This window comes from Pseudopipra pipra, chromosome 24, assembly GCF_036250125.1.
Source record: "Pseudopipra pipra isolate bDixPip1 chromosome 24, bDixPip1.hap1, whole genome shotgun sequence".
NCBI lineage: Eukaryota > Metazoa > Chordata > Aves > Passeriformes > Pipridae > Pseudopipra > Pseudopipra pipra.
Genome location: NC_087572.1, coordinates 3,414,635 through 3,433,272, shown reverse-complemented (window position 1 = coordinate 3,433,272; position 18,638 = coordinate 3,414,635). Strand labels below are relative to the sequence as shown.

Sequence of the window (18,638 nt, the reverse complement as noted above, 5' to 3'; positions counted from 1 at the left end):
TTAGCACATCTCAGCGTTCTCTGTAGGTGCAGCAGCTCCAGAACACTTCCCAGCACTCCTGACACTGAAAACCTCTGGACGTGGAACTCTGCCCTGCTCGTTTTCACTGGAATCCCTCTGAAATCAGCACAGGTTGAAACAGGTCACTGAACTTAATCACAAACAGACACTGAAATCCCAGGCAAGGCCAAGCAGAGATGGAAAAAATATTCCATCTGACAGTCACTGAAGGAGACGTTTACACAGGGGGTTTGGGCTTGGCTCTGCTCTGGAGTCTAAGTAGCAACTATAAAAATGGTGCATTTTTACTCAACAAACCTCGTCTCCTGCTTAGTCACCACCACAGCCAGGTCTGGATTCGATTAGCAGGAGCAACAATATTCAAATTTAAGTGCAGAAATGCAACACATCATCGGTTTTACAGAGCCAGTTCTGGTTTCACTCCCAAGAAAAGCTCACCAGAATTTGCTTTTCTCTGCAGCAACTGCAAGATCACTGTAATCCTGTTTTACACAGCACCATTTTTTTTTGACAATAAAGAGGATAATTTATCTCACTAGATTCACTTACATGCTTCATTTTGGGCCTTCCCAGTAAGCTGAAGTTTCAACACATCCTGCAGCCAACCTAGCTTTTGGTTAAGGAAACCTTGCTTTTAGGTAAGGAAACCCCACTTTGCAGTTGCACATTAAGACTGAGCTAATTATCTGAATGAAAAAATAAACACAGGCATGCACACAGCAAGTTCTTAAATGAAATAAAGGCAAGAGAAATTAGAAAGCATTAAGAACAGTCCAAGCCAAACCGTATCCAGCTTTATTAAAGGTACTTTTCATGAACAATCATGGTAATTTAGGCAGGACATGGGCTACAATCTGCAACATTTTACAAACAACTGTCAAACTCCCCTCCCTTTGTGGACTAGTGAAACGGAAAAGTTGCTATGGAACCGTGAGGAATCTTCAGCTCACACTTGTAGAGGGAAAACTTTTAGAGTGAGGGTGGACACGTTCACACCAGCGCGTTGTTTGACAACTCTGCACACACCGACCCTGACTTTTTTTTACAGCAGAATAAAATCTAAAGGCAGGTTTCTGTAATCTGAAGATCCACAATAGAAAAGAGGAAGCGCAGCTCCGTTTTTTGAGCCAGTGTATCCCAAATTAAGACACCAGAAATCCGGATCACCTGACAGTGGATTGAGTGTGGTACGTCCCAAAAGTGCCGGTTTTGCCGCGGTTTGGAGTGACAGGCTCTGGGTGAACAGGGAGACACCAAAGGAAAACTGGTGGCATTGGGGTTTTGGAGTGGGCAACGGCACCTTGGGAGCTCTGATGTTCACTTGGACTCGACTGACACGCAGCATCAGGAATCCCTTCCCTCATCCCTGCAGGAAGGGCCCTTCTTCCAAAAAACTGGGGGACTGGAAAAAGCTTTTCTTATTAAAATTTAGGTTTTGAGAAATAGACTAAATGACATTTGCCCCCACTGCCCCCCCCTCCCCCCACACCCTCCCCCAAAACACAACAACGAAGCGGTCTGTGTGCTAACAACATAGCTTAAAAAAAAGTAAACCAAAATTCTGCATTGTTATAAAACTTGATAAAAAATAGTATTTCAAACTGTACAGTCACCAGAAGTACACAGTTATCAAAAATTCACACGTTTTTACTTGGCTTCACCAGCACCTTCGGCTTTCTGTGCCTGGAAAGAAAAAAGGGGAGCAAGTCAACACACAAAACAGAACAGAAACTCATCTTTCTAAATAACAAATCCCTGAGCAGAGCCAAGTGTTCTTTGGGCTGCAGTGCTCTGATTTTAAATAAGATAATTTTTAATGATATCAAATCCAGCATTTGAGGTACCGTAAAAGACAACTTAAGTTGCTTTACAGGTGCAAACTTTACAGAGCCAGAACAGTAACTGCTGACAGCACCTGGCAAACAGACAACTTTAACTCTTTACCAACACCTGCCATGAGTGTGGATGTGTCTTTAAGTGTCATAAGCAACGGGTGTAAATAAGCAACAGTTCCTCTTCATTAGCACAAGCCAAGACCTGTCCCTGTTTGAGAGGGAAAGGAGTGAATCCTGATGTAAGGCAGGCTGCTGTGATACCTGGTCTGTTTTGGCATCTCCGTTTTCTGCAGGGTTGTTTCCCTCCTTGCCAGCATCAGCTTTTCCTTTCTTCCCCTTGGGCACCTTCTCGCTCTTCTGTAAAAGCAAGGTGGTATTTTTGCTGTCAGTTCCCAACAGCTGGGTGTTGGTAACACAACAATGTCTGTGTGTTCAAGGGACTGACAACCACTGTGAGAAGTCTTCACTTCGGTATTTTTAACACAAATTTTGTAAAATCTGGAAGTTTCCAGTGCCACTTTATGAAGTGACAACACGGGTCAATCCAGTCAAGGGTTTATTAGTTGTGGCCAATCAAAGCTAAACCTCACAACCCACTGAGCTCTCGAAACAGCACTGACACAACTCACCTTTGGAGCTGCCTTTTTAGGTTTGGGCTCTGGCTTTGGAGGAGCAGGTTTCTGCAAGGGAGGGAAAACCTTGTGTTAGAGAATCATGGAATGGTTTGGGTCAGAAGGGACCTTAAAGATCATCCTGTTCCACCCCCCTGCCATGGGCAGGGACACCTTCCACTAGCCCAGGTTGCTCCAAGCCCTGTCCAACCTGGCCTTGGGACACTTCCAGGGATGGGGCAGCCACAGCTTCTCTGGGCAAACCTGTGCCAGGGCCTCCCCACCCTCCCAGGGAAGAGTTTCTTCCCAATATCCCATCTAACCCTGCCCTGCCTCAGTTTAAGGCCATTCCCCCTCATCCTGTCACTACATGTCCTTGTGACAAGTCCCGCTCCAGGGACTTTTCTTAAAATAACTTATTCATGTTATTTACTGAATTTATTTTAAAGAGAAACAAACTGCATTTTTAAAACATTCAGCCTAAACACAGTTCAGTTTCAGGAAAGCAAGCCAAAACATTTAAAATCAAAGCAGTTACTTGATTTGTCAATTATTTTACCACTCCCATAACACCACACAATGGGGCAGTTCCTTAAGCCAGTTACTTACTCCCAGCTAACAACACGTCTCCAGAGTACCTACAGCTCTGACACATTTACACAACTAATGGTCAATTGTAAAAATACCAAGTGTTGTGACATCTCTGCCCAGCAAGAGGGTACTCACAGCAGATAACCTCGCTGATCTCCGTTGTGGCTGTTGAAAGAGGAAAATGATTGAGTTTAATGCCACAGAACATGAACTCTCAAAAACTCATAAGTAACTCTGACTTCAAAGTAGCAAAACCGCCAGAAATTATGTTTTTAGCTCCCTTTTTCCCCGGTTCTCAAGAAACACAAGGCTATGTCATTGAAATCACTAATAGCTGAGGATATTCAAGTAGAATTTTCATGGTTAAAAGTAGATTTTTCACAATTAAAAGACACTTAAGACTTTGAAAAGTCAGAATCGATTCAGATCAACCCTCCCCCCCCCCCCCTCGGCTCCCCAGATATTCCGATGAAGTTAAACCCCATCTTCCAACGGGGACACTTGATGATCCAACTTTCCCAAAACACCGAAGTTCTTACCTCATCCTTAACTTTGGCCTTATCGCCCTTGGTCTCTCCTTCAGCCTGGGGACACAGGTTGTAGGGACAGGTGATGGGGGGGTGGAGGGAAGCACACACGCTCAGGCACCAGCCGCTATTTTAACCCCGAAAAAACGCCCCAAGGGGGAGCATCCCCACGGCACCATCGCTACGGTCGCAGCCCCTCCCCGCGGGGCCAGGGCGGGGGATCGCGGAGCACAACCCCACACCGACCGACCCACCCCGAGCGGGGCGGGCGCTGCCGGGGCTGTGTCTGTGTGTGGTGGGGGGGGGATGGTCAATGTCCCCTCAGGGCCTCCCCCCTCCCCTCCCGCCCCCGCCGTTTTGGCGGCAAAGCTTTGCCGCCGCTTCCCGCCCTTTCCCGCCCCACACCGGCGCTCCCCTCCCCTCCCCCCCCCCTTCTCCCCTCACACCGACCTCCCGCCAAAACCAACCGGTTCGGACCGGCGGGGACCCACCGGGGCCCCTCCCGCCCTTCCGCGGGGCCCCCTCCCCGGGAACGGGCCCCGCCGAGGCCTCGCGCCGCCGTTACCGCCCCGAACGGGAGGGGAGGAAAGCCGGGGGGGGTTGTTTTAAGCGCGTAGTCCCGCCCCCCCCCTCCCACAGGCGGCTCCGTGAGGGGGGGGGGGAAGGACACCGTGAGGGGGGGATGGGGAGGACAGCGGGAAGGGGGGGAAAAAGGACACGGGGGAAGAGGAGAAGGGAGGGGGCGGCAGCTCCACGTACCTTTCTCTTCGGCATGGCTCCGTGTGTGTGCGTGTGGTGTGAGTGTGTGAGGGAGAGCGGAGCGCGCTGGGCGGCGTGAGGGGGCGGAGGGAGGCGGCGGAGGGAGGGAGGGGGAAGGTGGAGGGGGGGGAGAGAGAGCCGGGCGCGCTGTGCGGGGTGAAGCGGTGCCGGCGGGTTGGCAGCTCGGTGCGAGCGGGGCAGGGGGAGGAGGAGAAGGAGGAGGAGGGGGGGGCTGCACCCCGTAGGTTTGCGGGGCTCGCGCTGCGCTGGGTGTTCCCCCGACCCCACTAATTGGAATCGGGTGTTTATAAAGTTTTATATAGAGCCGGACGCGGCCCAACCGGTTCCAGCCGGATCCCCGCCGCCCCGCGCGCCCATTGGCCCGCGTGGGTCACGTGGGGTGGGGCCAAAGGCGGGGAGGGGGGGGCGAAGTGGATGGAGATGTGGGGGGGGGGGCGCGCGCGCAGTTCCCCCCCCCGCCTCCCCTCAGCGCGCGCGCGCGCGGGAAACCCTGTGGGGAGGGGGGGGACGTGAGGGGAGGGAGGGAGGAAAAGCAAATTAAAAATGGGGGAAAAAAAAAAAAAGGTAAAAATTAGGGATGTAAAAATGTAAAAAAAAAACGGCCGGAGGGGGAAAGGGGGATATTACACCCCCCCTTCCCACACACACCCCCCCTCGCGCGCAGGTGAGCGGAGCTGTTCGTTCAGCACCCGCTGGGATATATCAGGGTGGTCTCTCCCCGGAGGAATCGCCCAGAGCCCCCTTTTTCCCCCCCTCCACCCCATCCGGAGATGGGGGGGAAAAAAGAGTTGTATCCGGCGGTGCTGGAAGGAAAAGAAGGGGAGAAAAATAAGTTAAAATGCGATAAAATGACGGTTAAAGGGATTAAGACAGGTGACCGATGGTGGTGCCGGGCGGCTCCAGGGAGTTGGGCTGCTCCCAGGAGGGGACATTCCTCTCACCTGGCAGGGCCACAGCCCACGTCCTTCACATCTAAGGATCTTCATCACGACTTCGTTGTGCCCCAAACTGCTTTTTAGTTGAACCTCATCCCAAAAAACACCCCAAGGAACAGCCTTCCTCCCCCAGCTCCCTTCCCCAGGCTTTTTCAGGCCTTGACCGCACATCTTTCCAGCCGTGCTGATTTTTTTCATCTTTACCCCATAAACACGAATTATGGAAGTTCAGTTCTCACTGACAGAAGCCTGTGGCTCTGTTCCCACAGATTCACTGGAAAGATGGACTCTTCAAACTCCCAAGTTTGCCTGGGTAACTTATGCCCACCCTCTAATAAAGGCAGGCTTACAGGGGACATAACTGGAATTATACTTACTGGAATAACTGATGTAGTAGGATATACAAACTCAGGTAATACAAACCTTCTGCCACTGCTTGAAGGACTTTTCCTCCTCCCCTACTCCAGCAATGCCTTTTATAAAAGGGATTATTAAAACTTCCCCTACAAACCTTTTGTAAACCAGATCCTTCACTTACCACACCTGCAACAGTACTTTGTGGAAAGCCACCACTGTGGCTTTGGTCACCTGTAGAATCATAACACAATGGAAAAGGTTTTGTTTTTTTTTAAAGGCAAAAATACATTTTTTGGGTAGAAGAACCTCCCCATCAGCCAGGCAAAGCAGACTGGACAGTGTTCCATCTCGTGGAGAGCGCATTATTCCCAGAGTTTCCTGAAATGTGGAGAAAATACAGCAAAAGAAGTTTAAAAATCAACAGCTCCCATCATCTCAGCACATCTTTATCCAAATTCTGTTTGCTACTTACACAAGAGGTGGTACCTGCATGTGCAGCTTTACTCGGCCAAGCTTTGGAGCACCATCAAACTGCTCACACTACACTGTAAAAAGAACCTTCAAATCATTCCCAGGCTAACAGGAATCACATGAGGAGCCTGTCACAGGTTAAATATTATTATATTAGACCTGGATGCCAACTTCATCACACCTTAGAATAAGCAGCTCTATGTACTTTTAAACATTCAGCTCGTTTTTTAAAATAACTTTGGTATGAATATGCTTTATTCCTCGTTTGACAACGCAGTTATCCTCTTCACAATCACATGCCAAGTGCTCACTCTGCAGCACTTACAAGTCTTTTAAACCTGCATTTTCTAGTTTTCACCTGGAGGTAAAAAGAAACACTTTAAACCCAGCAATAGCTGGTACTGCCGCACCTGTGTGTGCATCAGGAACAACAACAACAACAAAAAATCCAGACATTTTCACTTATTTTGACCACGGGGACGGAAAACAGGAGAAATTAGAGATGGAAACAATCTTGGAAATCAGCTTGTCCAGCTCCCTGCCAATGGAAAACTGAGAACAAACAACACTCCACAGCTGCTCCGGCCACTCCTGCTAAAATCAGCCAAATAGCCCTTCTGAACCATTTTGGCTGGGGTCAGGTTGGGTTTGGCTACTGTATTCCTGAATTAAGCCCACCCATATTCCCTGGAACTCGTCTCTGGAGAGGGCTCAGAGGGGTTTGGCATACTGTAGCCATCACCTGGGTTTAGCTAACTTCTTTTCCCTTCTAAGCCATGAGGTTAATTCCCAACCAATCCTTTTTCCTTGCCTGCCCGAAGCCTTTCCCAAGGTCAGTTTGGTCCAACACCAGCATCTTCTGCACTTGGGTTTTCCCCACACTGCTCAGATGGATCACAGGACCTGGTGAAGCTTTGGAGTATTTTTTTCTTCACAGCAAGGCTGGCAACACCTTCTTTAGCTCTTTGGAAGCCAAGAGCAGATCTATCCAACCCAGCAGAGTCAGGTGGGGAAAAGACAAGATGCTATCCCAAGGCAGGCAGTGGGGAATGTCCCTGACACCAGGAATAACCCTCTCCCTGCCAGAAAGCAAGGCTCCCCTGATGGGACAGCAGAGGAAATCTCAACAGAAGATTCCCTTCTGCAAAGCCATGGAAAGAATTCAAGCCCAGGACTGATTTAATGGGACTGAATTGGTTTGGCTGGGCCAATCCATGAGGAGTCAAACAGAACTGGAGGCTCACTGCAGTTTAACTTCTTGTCACGAGGGTGCAGGTATTGTCTGCCATTGTGGCAGGGAGGTGAGACAGGACGGCATCACCTTCCTCAGCAGCATTCACAGCACTAGAGAGGGTCACAGTCCCTGTCCCTGCAGGGCCAGCGGGGACGGCAGGTCCTAGAGCAGCCCCGCTGCAGGGCCACAGCGAGCCAGCTCCTCTGGGCAGCAGCTGCTCCCTCTAAAAGTTGTCTTCCTGAGGTAACCCAGCCCCTGTGTCATGCAGACACCGTACACAATCTCTCAAAGAAGTCTGCTCTCTTGTGCTCCAGTGCCTGCAGGAAGCCCTGGATCCTCTCCTCCCGCATGGCCGTGCATTTCTGCAGCAGAGTCCGTCGGCGCCGGGAGTCTCCGTGGGACGCACACCCTTCCTGCTGCAGCTTCCTTGTCACATAATCCTGATCCCTTTCCATCTGCTGTCGCCTCCTCTCCTCCATGTAGGAGTCTCTGGCCTTCTGGAGTGAAAAGCAGGGCAGTGTTAGCACCTTACCAGGCCTCTCAGCTCACCTGTGGCACAGGTGTGAGGCAGCACAGGCTCTGCTTGCCCATCAGCCTGCAGGTTAAATGAAGGGTGGCTCTGGGTCTGCCTCCTCCACTTTGAGGCTGCCTGCTTGATTGGCTAGGAAAAATACAGGGATATCCTTCTGGACCTCTCCCCAAGACACAGCTCTGCTCACACTTAGTTAAAATAGATAAAGGTCACAACACATTGTGGAAAACCCTCAGATATTGGAATCAGAGGAGCAGCTAGAAGAGAACATTTAAAGCCCAGACGTGCACACTGCTGTTCTCACCAGTGTCATTGCAGCATCTTTGATCCTGTTCCCCTGGCAGCTGAAAGGTTTTAGGGGATTCAGAACAATGATTTATAGGGCAATTCTTTGAGCAGATGATCAGGTATTGAGCTAATCAGCTTCAGAACAAAAGCAGGAATGGGCTCAGCATTCCCAAATGCCTGTGATCTACTAATGTACTGGCTTGAGACACAGCAGGATGGGCAGGAATAAGGCAAAGGCAGGAGCCATCCTTGCCTACCCTTCAAGTATTTGAAATCTTTTGTTGGAGAACATCACTTTCAGATTTCTCCTTATTGCACATGCCCTGGCCTGCAGCCTCCAACAACAAAAACACATCAGCAGCACGCAGGACCATTAAGCTTCTATTTTTAAAAACAGTTAAACTGGTCACTGTGACATAACCTGACACACACACACACACACACACTTAGGGAGTGCTGGTGTTTCAAACAAGCAAGGAGAAATAATTACTCTAATGAGAGCCTGACTCACTCTTCCCCACACTTTCCCTGAGCCCAAGTCAGCCTATGCTCTGGCACTGGAGATTAGCTTTTGTTGTGCTGGGAATGAGAGCAGAAATATTCCCAGCCACAGAAACCCCACTGAATGGATGCACTCCAGGGCTGTAGCCCTGCTGATGTGAAGGGCAGGGACCATCAGCCTGTTCAGCAGAAGCCTTCAACCCTCAAAGTGAAATTCTGTTTATTCACCAGAAAAGACTGGGCCTGACCCCTGCATGGGACAGGCTGGGCAGAGAATGAATTCTGCATTCCAGAGAATGCAGAAACCTGCATTCTCTCCCTAGATCTACCAGGCACCAAAAGCAGGGTCTAGCTGATCCTGGGACTACCTGTTGAGCAGCAGGGTAACTGGAAAATTAAGATGGCAGCCATTAATTGTGATGTTGTTTGAGTCACTGGAAGGAGGAAATCTTTTATCAAATACTTCCTATTCAAGTTTTTTAATGTATTTTGTCACCCCCTTCCATCCAGTTGCCCATCTACACCCAAACTGCCTCGTGCATCCCAAATGCAGCAGCACATTCCCAAAGCAGTCACAGCTGCTGGAATATATCCTGGCTTCTCAGCAAGTCACCCCCTGGCTCCACCAGCCTCATTGACAGTAGCCCTTCCACCAAGGGAATTTGTTTCATGAGATCTAGGTACTTTTGGCTTTCAAGATCACCTATTCTAAATGAAAAAAAAATAAAAAATCCAGCTCCTAAATCTCAGCAGTTTCTCTGAGGGAGAAATCCTTCCTTTGCACAACTGTGAGGTCTCCCTTGAAACCTTGCAGCTTCAGATACTGCAAAGTGGGTCTTACAGGGAGAAAACTGACCAGAGAACAAATGTGGACAATAAGAAACCTTGATAATAGCATGGCATGAGCACATCCAGCCACAAACCAGGACTAAGAAAAGATGAGAATAGCTGGGAACAGAAGCAGCATTTGTTACCAGTCAGAAACCAGCACCAGGAGCAAAGTCAGAACAGTGACCTTACTGTTCCAGACAGAGGCCAAGCTCATGGCAATGACAAACACTACTGCCTTTTTTGCTTCCCTCTTCATGCAGAAGGTGAACTGCCATTAGTTGTACTAATACAATGAACTGCTGGTAGGAAAAGGGCAAACTTGGCCCAGGAATAGGAATAAAAGAGGTTAAGGACGTGGAGAGTTTGGATGCTGCCAGACTGACTGCACCTGATTAAATTCAGCCATAACCACGACTGGCTGTAATCTCTTTGACAACTCTCAGAGGTGAGCAAGGTCCTTGAAGGTAGGAAAGGGCAACATAATGCCTGTTTTAAAAAGAGGACCCAAATAACTAAGGAACAGACACGCTCAGCAACCAGATGTGGTGGAGGTTAAGAGTCACCACCCCAAGGTCCTCCTCCTGCCAATTACTGCTGTCTCTGTTCTACAAGCTGCTGCCCCCCAAACTTCCTTATCAAGAGCTCCAGCTCCCACACTTGCTTTGCTTATAAATAGCCAGATTACTAAGTCACTATTTAGTTGGCCAGATTTATCTGAACCAGGTCTGGGAGAGCTCACAACAAAAGATCTAAGAGGAGAGGAACAATGTCAATGGGAACAATCCCTTCAGCAGGTACATCTGGACCCACCAGAAAGAGGACACTTGTCCACAGACTCACAGCTCAGGCAGCCCCACTTCAGCTCCCAGAAAGGAAACTCTAAACCCACTCATTATAACCCTCAAAACAATGGGGGGTTAGAGGAAGAGCATGGAAATTCTCCCTGCTCGTTCCAGTGTGAGCTCAGCAGTCTTTGCTTAAGCCACTGATGAAGTGTTTGAGTCAAACTGGTTGTTTTCACCCTGTAGCAGATCAGGAGTCTCACACTTGTTGTGTGAGTTCTGGGACAGATATTCCAGCTGGGGGAATGAGCAACGAGTAACAGAGACAGTGGTGACTTTAGACATTTTGGGTATTGCTGAAAGCAGAGGAGTCTGGCCACACACTAAGATGATGTAACAAGCCACATGGGTACAACAGGAGAAACAACACATCTGGCACGAGCTGCTACTGCAACAGGATCTTAACTAACAATTCCTGTTCCCACTTTGCACCCTCTCACCTGATCTCCAGCTGTGCAGGTAGCACTTGGTGTTGGGCTTTACCTCCCTGGGGCTCCCTTACCTGTAAAGCACCGTAGTTCATCTGGAACCGAAGGATTGCCTCACACAAGTTCCAAAAGGAATATTCTGGCCACAAGACTGATTGAAACACCAGGCATGAATGGGATGTCTGCAGAAAGCAAGATCACCAACAATTCAATCATGGAGCAAGGGTAAAAAGTCATCAAGATGCAGCTCTGCTGGGCAAACTGTGCCAGTTTCCCCACAAAGGTTTTACCTAAGCTGTGTTATCAGATTCTACTTAAAATAAGTACCAGCCAGGAGAGTTTGAAATTGCACAATGCAGAGTCTTTCTAATTACTTTTTAATGCTGGGACACTAGTCATCCACTCCTGCAAAGACATCAGAATTCTTTCTAATGCTGTGCTGGTCTTCACAGAGGTATTTTTAATAACTTAAGCATCACAGAATTATAAAAAAACTAAAATAGCAACACTGGGGTACCAAAGTCTAAGGGAGTAATGTCCTGAGGATCAGGACATGACATTTAAGCCATTCTTCAAATGACATGTAGTGATACTCCTTACTGCCCACTCATGGCATTTAAACTACTCAATGAAGCCAAGAGTTGTGGTGCACTGAAGATACCCTCGAGCTGAACGACGAACCCTTTCGGGTTAAAGCCTGTTTTTGCCATCAGGCTCCTCAAAATTTCAGGTAAATGTGTTCCCATGGCCATTACCAAAAAATCTAACACTTAAAAGGACTGACAGGAGCAAGCAAAGTGTTATTTCATAGCACTGACACCCATCCAAGGTACAGGTGTGCTCAGAACTGGAGGGAGGAGAGGGGGATGCCTTGGTAGGTAACCACAACTCAGGCCTGAGTGCTTCTGAGAACTTGCCAATTAAATAATTTGGAATGGGAACATTTGATGTGGTTGCTTAAAGGCAATTGGGTTTTGGCTCCAAACTGTATATGCAAAACAACATGTGAGCTTTAAGTGAAGCAGCTCGACTCAAATGTTCTCCACAAGCAGGTCAACACTGCCTGGCACAGGAGAGAGTGAAATGGAAGCAGCTTTGGGTATTTTAACTGCTAATACATGAACTTTTTAGGCATTAGGAGCTTATTGTGTTTTAGCTTAGCAGCCCAGTCATGCTGATTTGGCTTTGCCACCCTCAGAACCTGTCTTGTGGCATCTTGTTTTATCAAGGAAGTCAAATAGACTCCTGAAACTGTGACAAGTCAGGCATGTACATTAGATGTACATTACAGGGCTACACCTCCAGCTGACACATGACAAACACCTCTCCCAGGAATCTATAAATCCTTCCTGGGACTTCCTCATCCCAGGAAACACACTGCCAGGTTAAATTAATCAAAGCCAGGAATTTACCACTCAAATGAGGAATTACCTAAACGTGAGGAGAGGAGCAAAAGGATGAGCAATTCAGGATTTCCTTGACTGCTGTCACCTAGGCTGATTTGTGATTCATTATTAAGTGTTTTCAGGATGATACAATTTCAGATTTGTGCTGCAAGTTATTTTATGCAAGAAACAGACTCCTCAGAGGTGCCCCAGCACTCGGTCCATGCAAGAAATTGCCTAATCCTTGGCAGAGAGAATTTCAGAGCCCTCATGTCAGCTCACACCTGGAGTCAGTAGAACACTAGCACTCTTTGAGGTAGAGATGGAATATTTCAAAGAGAAAAGAAGGACTTTACCTGCCACAGCAAGAAATCACTCAAGCGAACCTCTCCAGAGGTCCGGATCAGGAGGTCTGGGTCGGGGGAGTTGTTGGTGTACAGACACTTATCGAGCAAGGATTCTGACACATCACTAAAAGACAGACACATTTTATTAATTTATTATCCTGACCTGGTGGATGTGGCACTAGTAAATCAGAATTGCTGAGGGGTTTTACATAAGCACAGGACTGCAGGTTAGAACTGGGTGGCGGAGCTGAACCACAGCCGGTCATCAGCTTGCTTCTGATGGACACTGCTGGCTGCTCCACAGGCTATTCCAAATGCTCCTTCAGCCCCCCCAGAGCATCCCCCTCCATTCTCTTTGAAACATAACACAGAGGTGGAACCAGACTGTGAGGATTTCCAGCTGGAGCAGAGTGCAACTACTCCATCTCCTTGAGGGTGGAGGAACAGTGCAGTATTCATGATTCATCTGTTGTTTGACCTCATAGCTAAGACTGTCAGCCAAGCAGCCAATTGTTGTGACATAAAATCTGCCTTCACATTTGAACTAACTTAAGACACAGACCCAATTTCTTGTCTGTCTTGGTTGTGTATCTATCCCCATGGCAACTGAAATAATAAAAACCAAACATTGCATAGTAACTTCAAGTCATTTGTTCCAGTCCTACTGGTTTAATGAGATATATCTAAAAGCCACTTGGCTTCTGAGAGGTTGCTCATGCAGTGTAGATGGCAAGACAGGCAGGATTCACCCAGGAAGCCTCACAGAGAAAGCCAAGAGTTACCTGGGTTCGAGCAGTCCTTGTTCCACCCCCCAGGCCATCTCCCTCACAGCATTGCTGATCTCATGTCTCGATGTGTATGCAAAGCAGACATTTAAAAAGCATCTGAAAAGAGGAAAAGATGTGAAAGGCTAATCCAAGGAAGGTCCAGCAGGTGACAGTTATGTGTGACTGTAGGACAAAGATGAAAAAAGAGGTGTAGCACGTCTGCCAAGTCCCAGCCTTCAGGAAGAAGAGGGAAGACGTGAGGTATCAGCAATTTAAACTGAGTGTTACTTACTTGTTGTAGTTCCTGGTTGCCAGCACAGCCTGGGCAATCAGCTCCTGAATATCCACGGGCAGGAGTGGCAGGTCCCCGAGGACACGGATACACACCCCGTGCTTCTTCAGGTTCTCCCTACACCCAACAATGAGAGTGAGGACCACAGAAAACAGGGCAGTCTCTACTGCACAAGTGCCACATCTGCCCTGTGTTACATCCACCAGCAGCTTCAGTAAAACCGAGAATTAGAAAAAGGCAAAACCACCAAATGTTTTTCATGTGTGCAAAGCTGGCTTGGATTTGATGATCCCAAACCATTTCATAGAGGGAAACTGCTCATTCCCCATACAAGTTCCTGAGGCACAGACATAACCAAAGGCCTAGGAAATGATCATGGATTAGGCACCCCTACCTAAAAGTTATAAAAATCCATATGGAAGCTTAGAATACTAACACAGACTCCAGGCACCTCTAACTAATCAAAAATTAAGACAACGCTTTGATACTTAATGAAAACAAGGCATCTGGCACTCTGGTACTAAATCAGCACAATCAGAAGCTCCTGCTTATCTGAATGCTGTCCTGTCCCCATGATTTGGATGGGACTGTTGACACAAATCTGATGTGGTGAGGGGACTGTGATGCACAGGAGCTCTACATCCCATCCAGGCAGGCAGAGCCCCTCTGGACTAATCTCTAACTGGAGGTGGAGAAGGTTTTCCTTCATTTAATCCATTTCCACAACTTGTAACATCCCTGTAAACATCTCTTCATCACGTTCTGCTTCAGTTGCACCCTGTGGGATACAGACTGACATGGGAGGACTCTTACTGTTCTTCCAGGAGGCGACTGAACTTCTGTCTTGCCAGGTCCATCAGTCCATCCACCTCCTCCTTGGAGCGTTTGAAGTTCTCAATGCTAAAGGCATAAACAGTCACCTCCTGAATGCCCAGATTTAAGCACCACCGTAGTGTCTGCAAGAAGACAAAACATAACAGAAAAACAGAAGTCAGATAAACAGACTGAGACAATCAGAGAGGCCAACAAGATTCAGCTTTTCCACTGTAAAACCCTCCTGTTGGTTCCCATGATGCCAAGACTGGATCAAAAGAAACAACCATCAAGAGCTGAATTTCAGGTTCATTTTAAAGAACAGAAGGAAAACAGCACTCCCTGAGGGTGAGAATCCACCACAGATATGGGACTAATCCAGCCAGGGAAAGTACCTCTTGTAGGTAATGCTATAAATTTTATAGTACTGTACCTTTCAAAACCTCTTCCAACCTGTTTCACAGAAATAAAAGCTTCAGGATCTGTAAGGTAAATATTTTAACTGAGTATAAAACTGAGGGGAAAACAGCTGAATAGAATGACTCTGCAAGATAACAAAGAGAGGGGAGCTGAAGCTGTGAATCCTGATGACAAATACAAGCTGCAAGCCCAGGAGTGACTCTGGAGGTACCTCCAAGCACTGACTCCAGTGAAGAGAAGGAACACAAGACACCAGTCCAGCTGCAAACACAGCTCAAACCTGCACCACAGCAAGTCAGCAAACACCCTTCCCACCTGTGCCAGCTTATCAAAGCCTTCTGAGTGTCCCTGCTGTCTCTCCACGTGACACTTCTGGGCGTAGCGGCGGTTGCCATCCATGATGAAGGCGACGTGCTTGGGCATTGGACCTGCCTGGAAAACAAGGAGAAACACAACAGACCTGAAGGGGAACAGGCATCTCAGCCACAGAGAGTTCAGCCTCACCGGTCCTGGCAGCACTGCCTGTTTGTAGGAGTGCAAGGCTATGAAATCTGCAGCTGGAATGAGTAAGGTGTTCGTCTCCTCTTTGTCAACCCCAGTATGGGGTCTCCAAAAAACATGTCAGTATTGACAATTGCCTAAACTAAAAAGCAAATTTGCCCTCCCTGTTTCTCTCACATGAGAGGACTGCAGTACTCAGGAGAGCAGTGCTGCCACAGCAACCTCTCTGCAGCCACAGGGGAGGGTGCACACAGTTTTCTGCTGCATTTTTTTATACTTCAAGGGCCTTTTCACAGTTAACTTCAGAGAAAACAAAAAGAAGGTCATAAGACTTCCCTCCACAAAGAGGACTATTCCTTTCCACTGACCTCACTGGGTCTGAAGGGCAGCACCACCAGCCTCAAGCCTCTGCTGACCAAGGACAGAATTTTCCTAGAACTGATGAGTTATTATTCTAATCCAGAGAAACTCAGTTTCATTTCTTAAGACTCCCAATCCGACCATCTCTTTTCTCTCCCTCCTTCCCACGCCCTGCCTTCATCAGCAAGGGCACACAGCATGGAAGGCTGGGAGTGCAAGCTCATTATTGGCAAGCTCTGCCTACAGCCTTGCTCTTTCTCAAGACTAAGCTTAAATAATCTCCCACCCTGCAATGCTGTTCAGGGATGTACATCCCGTGCCAGCATTAAGTGCACCCTTGCCAGCAGTGCTCCCTTTCCAGAGACAGTTCCACCCTGAACCCTGGTGAACCTGCCAGTTCTTTACCCATCCCTTACCTTAATGATGTTGGCACAGAACCTCTCTATGATGGTCAGCTCGCCCTCTCTGATCCACGACATGTTTTACCCAGAGCTCCTTTTCCTTTTTCAAAGGGAAGATGAAAATAAAGGGGTTAAAGATGACTGTTTGAGCCCAAAGCAAACAAACCACCTTGAAAAAAATCAGCTTTGACTTGCTGTTCTGGAGCCCTTTATACTGTCTGCACAAGTCCTTTGATAAGCAGGCAACGGGGAAGCTCAGGAATGAGCTCTGGAATTTTCCAGCTGTGTCATCCAAGTGAATCCTTGCTGGTGGCAAGGAAAACCACCACTGAGACCTCCAGCCAAGCTGGTACAGACACACAGTTTGGGTGCCACTCACAGGGTAGCATCAGCACAAACTGACTTTTATGAAGCCACAACCTGCACCACAACTGCCCTGTGCCCATGTCACCCACTGGTATGTCTTTGCCTTCACAAATAAAGAGCTTTGGCCTCTGCAGCTGTAAAAATATTGGGTTTTTTTTTACCACAATACCTGCACGTCAAATCCTAAGATGTGGTTTGAGCTAACAAGTTTACTGAATTTCCAGGTTTCTTCAGGTCTCTCAGTCAGGAACACTGAGAGACGTGGGCACAGCAGCAATGTTGGGAGAGCTGTGGGGGCAACAGCCCAGATCCCACCACCTGGAAATCATTCCACCCTCCAGGGGCAGAGGCAAATAATTACACCGAGGGCATTATTGTTCCATATGGGCTTTCTCTGCCTCATTCCTCAGGAAGGGATCTCTACCCACAAGATATTAAGGCGAGGAACTGCTGAACCTCGGGCTGTTCCAAAGCTCTTAACCCTCCCCTTGCACAGCTCGGGCTGAGAACATCCCAACGCCAGCTCTGGCTGTTCATCAACCTTTTAGGGGCGATTTTACAAAGTCACCTTAAAGATAAACCGTCCCAGAGCAGCCCCTTGTCTGTGCCCCGGGGCAGAGCACGGCAGGGCCGTGACTCGCCCCCGGCCTAGCGGGGATGCCGCTACCCCCGCCTCCGGTTCCGAGCGGGGGAAGGACCGGCGGTGACTCAGCTCCCGACAGCCCCCCGGGCGAGGGGGAGCCGGGCACGGAGCGGCCCTCGGGCCTCCACCGGGAGAGCCCCGGTGGAACGAGGCTCCCCCGCGCCTTCAACCCCCCACCCCCGAGGGGTGTCCCGGCGCCCTCCCCCCCGGTGCCCTCCCCGGTACCATCCGGGTTCTCTTCAGTGGCCAATTCCCGGTGCCTCCCTGGCCTTTCCCCCGGTGCCCGATTCCTCCACCCAACGTCCACCCGGTGGCCGGTTACTGCCCAGTTCCTGCCCGATGCCCGCTGCCCAGTCCCCCCCACCCCGATGCCCCCAGATGCCCGGTACCTGCCCCGGTCCCCTCCCGGTGCCCGGTTCCTCTCTGGTGCCTGGTACCTTCTCCACTCCCCTCCCGGTATCCCACCGGTGCCCAGCTCCTGCCCGGTACCGGTGCCCTCCCCGGCTCCCTCCTGGTGCCTGCTACCTCCCTCGGTCCCCTCCCGCTGTCCCCCCTGACGCCCGGTTCCCTTCCAGTGCCCGGTACCTCCCTCGGTCTCCTCTCGGTGTCCTGGTACCGCCCCGGCCCCCTCCCGGTCTCGGTACCTACCCCGGCCCCCTCCCAGTTCTCCTTGATGTCCGGTTCCCCCTCGGTGCCTGGTACCCGCCCCGGCCCCCTCCCTATCCTCCCGCGGTGTCCGGTACCTCCCTGTTTCCCCCCGCATTCCCGGTACCTCCCCGTTTCCCCCCGCATTCCCGATACCTCCCCGTTTCCCCCCGCATTCCCGGTACCTCTCCCGGTACCTCTCCGGGTCCCTGCCCCGCCGGTGTCCCCTCAGCCTCGGCCGGAGCGTGACGTGCCCTTCCGCTTACGTCACAGGCGGCGCCCCGGGCGGGGCGGGGCCGTGCGCATGCGCGCGGGCTGTGAGGGGAGGGCGCCATGGCGGGGGGGGGAGTTTTCCAGAGCCTGAGGGGCTCCAAGGGAGCTGGGGAGGGACGGGACACAGGGAATGGCTTCCCACTGCCAGAGGGCGGGGCTAGGTGGGATATTGGGAAGGAATTTCTCCCTGTGAGGGTGGGGAGGCTCTGGCACAGCTTGCCGAGAGAAGCTGTGGCTGCCACATCCCTGGAAGTGTCCAAGGCCAGGCTGGAGCAACCTGGGCTAGTGGAAGGTGTCCCTGCCCATGGCAGGGGGTGGGACAAGATGACCTTCAAAGTCCTTCCCAACCCAAACCAGTCTGTGATCCCGTGGCAGGGCTGTGTTGGTTTTTCAGATACCCCAATTCCCTGCCCTGACACCCGTTTTGGGGTCTGGGCTCCTCAACCCCAGGGGAGAAAAACAAGAGTAACCACACACACAGCATCACCAGCAGCCATTGCCCATGGTCTTTATTATTTTTATTTTTTTTTTCCCCAGACAACATTTTACACAGTTGGTACAAAAAAAAATAAATGAACAGAATAAAATGAACAGGGTGGAGGGGGGCAACCTGTGGCAACAGGAACCGGGGGAATCTCACC

At 49.7% G+C, this 18,638-nt stretch overlaps 2 protein-coding genes across 4 annotated transcripts; both read right to left on the bottom strand.

Annotated features, from left to right (window-relative positions):
• Positions 1-788: 788 nt before the first annotated feature.
• Positions 789-4,764, bottom strand: HMGN2 (high mobility group nucleosomal binding domain 2). Its single transcript, XM_064635297.1, has 6 exons — positions 4,345-4,764; positions 3,598-3,642; positions 3,194-3,223; positions 2,486-2,536; positions 2,118-2,213; positions 789-1,704 (listed from the first exon to the last, which is right to left on the bottom strand). The coding sequence occupies exons 1-6, from the start codon at positions 4,357-4,359 to the stop codon at positions 1,669-1,671; spliced, it is 273 nt and encodes a 90-aa protein (XP_064491367.1). The 5' UTR covers positions 4,360-4,764; the 3' UTR covers positions 789-1,668.
• A 1,601-nt stretch (positions 4,765-6,365) lies between these two features.
• Positions 6,366-18,006, bottom strand: DHDDS (dehydrodolichyl diphosphate synthase subunit). 3 transcript variants are annotated; one of them, XM_064635295.1, is made up of 9 exons: positions 17,910-18,006; positions 16,086-16,164; positions 15,124-15,240; positions 14,389-14,531; positions 13,576-13,692; positions 13,299-13,400; positions 12,526-12,640; positions 10,859-10,966; positions 6,366-7,859 (listed from the first exon to the last, which is right to left on the bottom strand). In XM_064635295.1, exons 2-9 carry the CDS (start codon positions 16,146-16,148, stop codon positions 7,623-7,625), a joined length of 1,002 nt encoding a protein of 333 aa, XP_064491365.1. In that variant the 5' UTR covers positions 16,149-16,164; positions 17,910-18,006; the 3' UTR covers positions 6,366-7,622. The 3 variants fall into 3 exon arrangements, with proteins under 3 accessions (XP_064491365.1, XP_064491363.1, XP_064491364.1); XM_064635293.1 differs by having other exon boundaries at positions 16,086-16,170; positions 17,910-17,999; XM_064635294.1 differs by lacking the exon at positions 17,910-18,006 and adding an exon at positions 17,005-17,114 and having other exon boundaries at positions 16,086-16,170.
• Between the last annotated feature and the right edge of the window lie 632 nt (positions 18,007-18,638).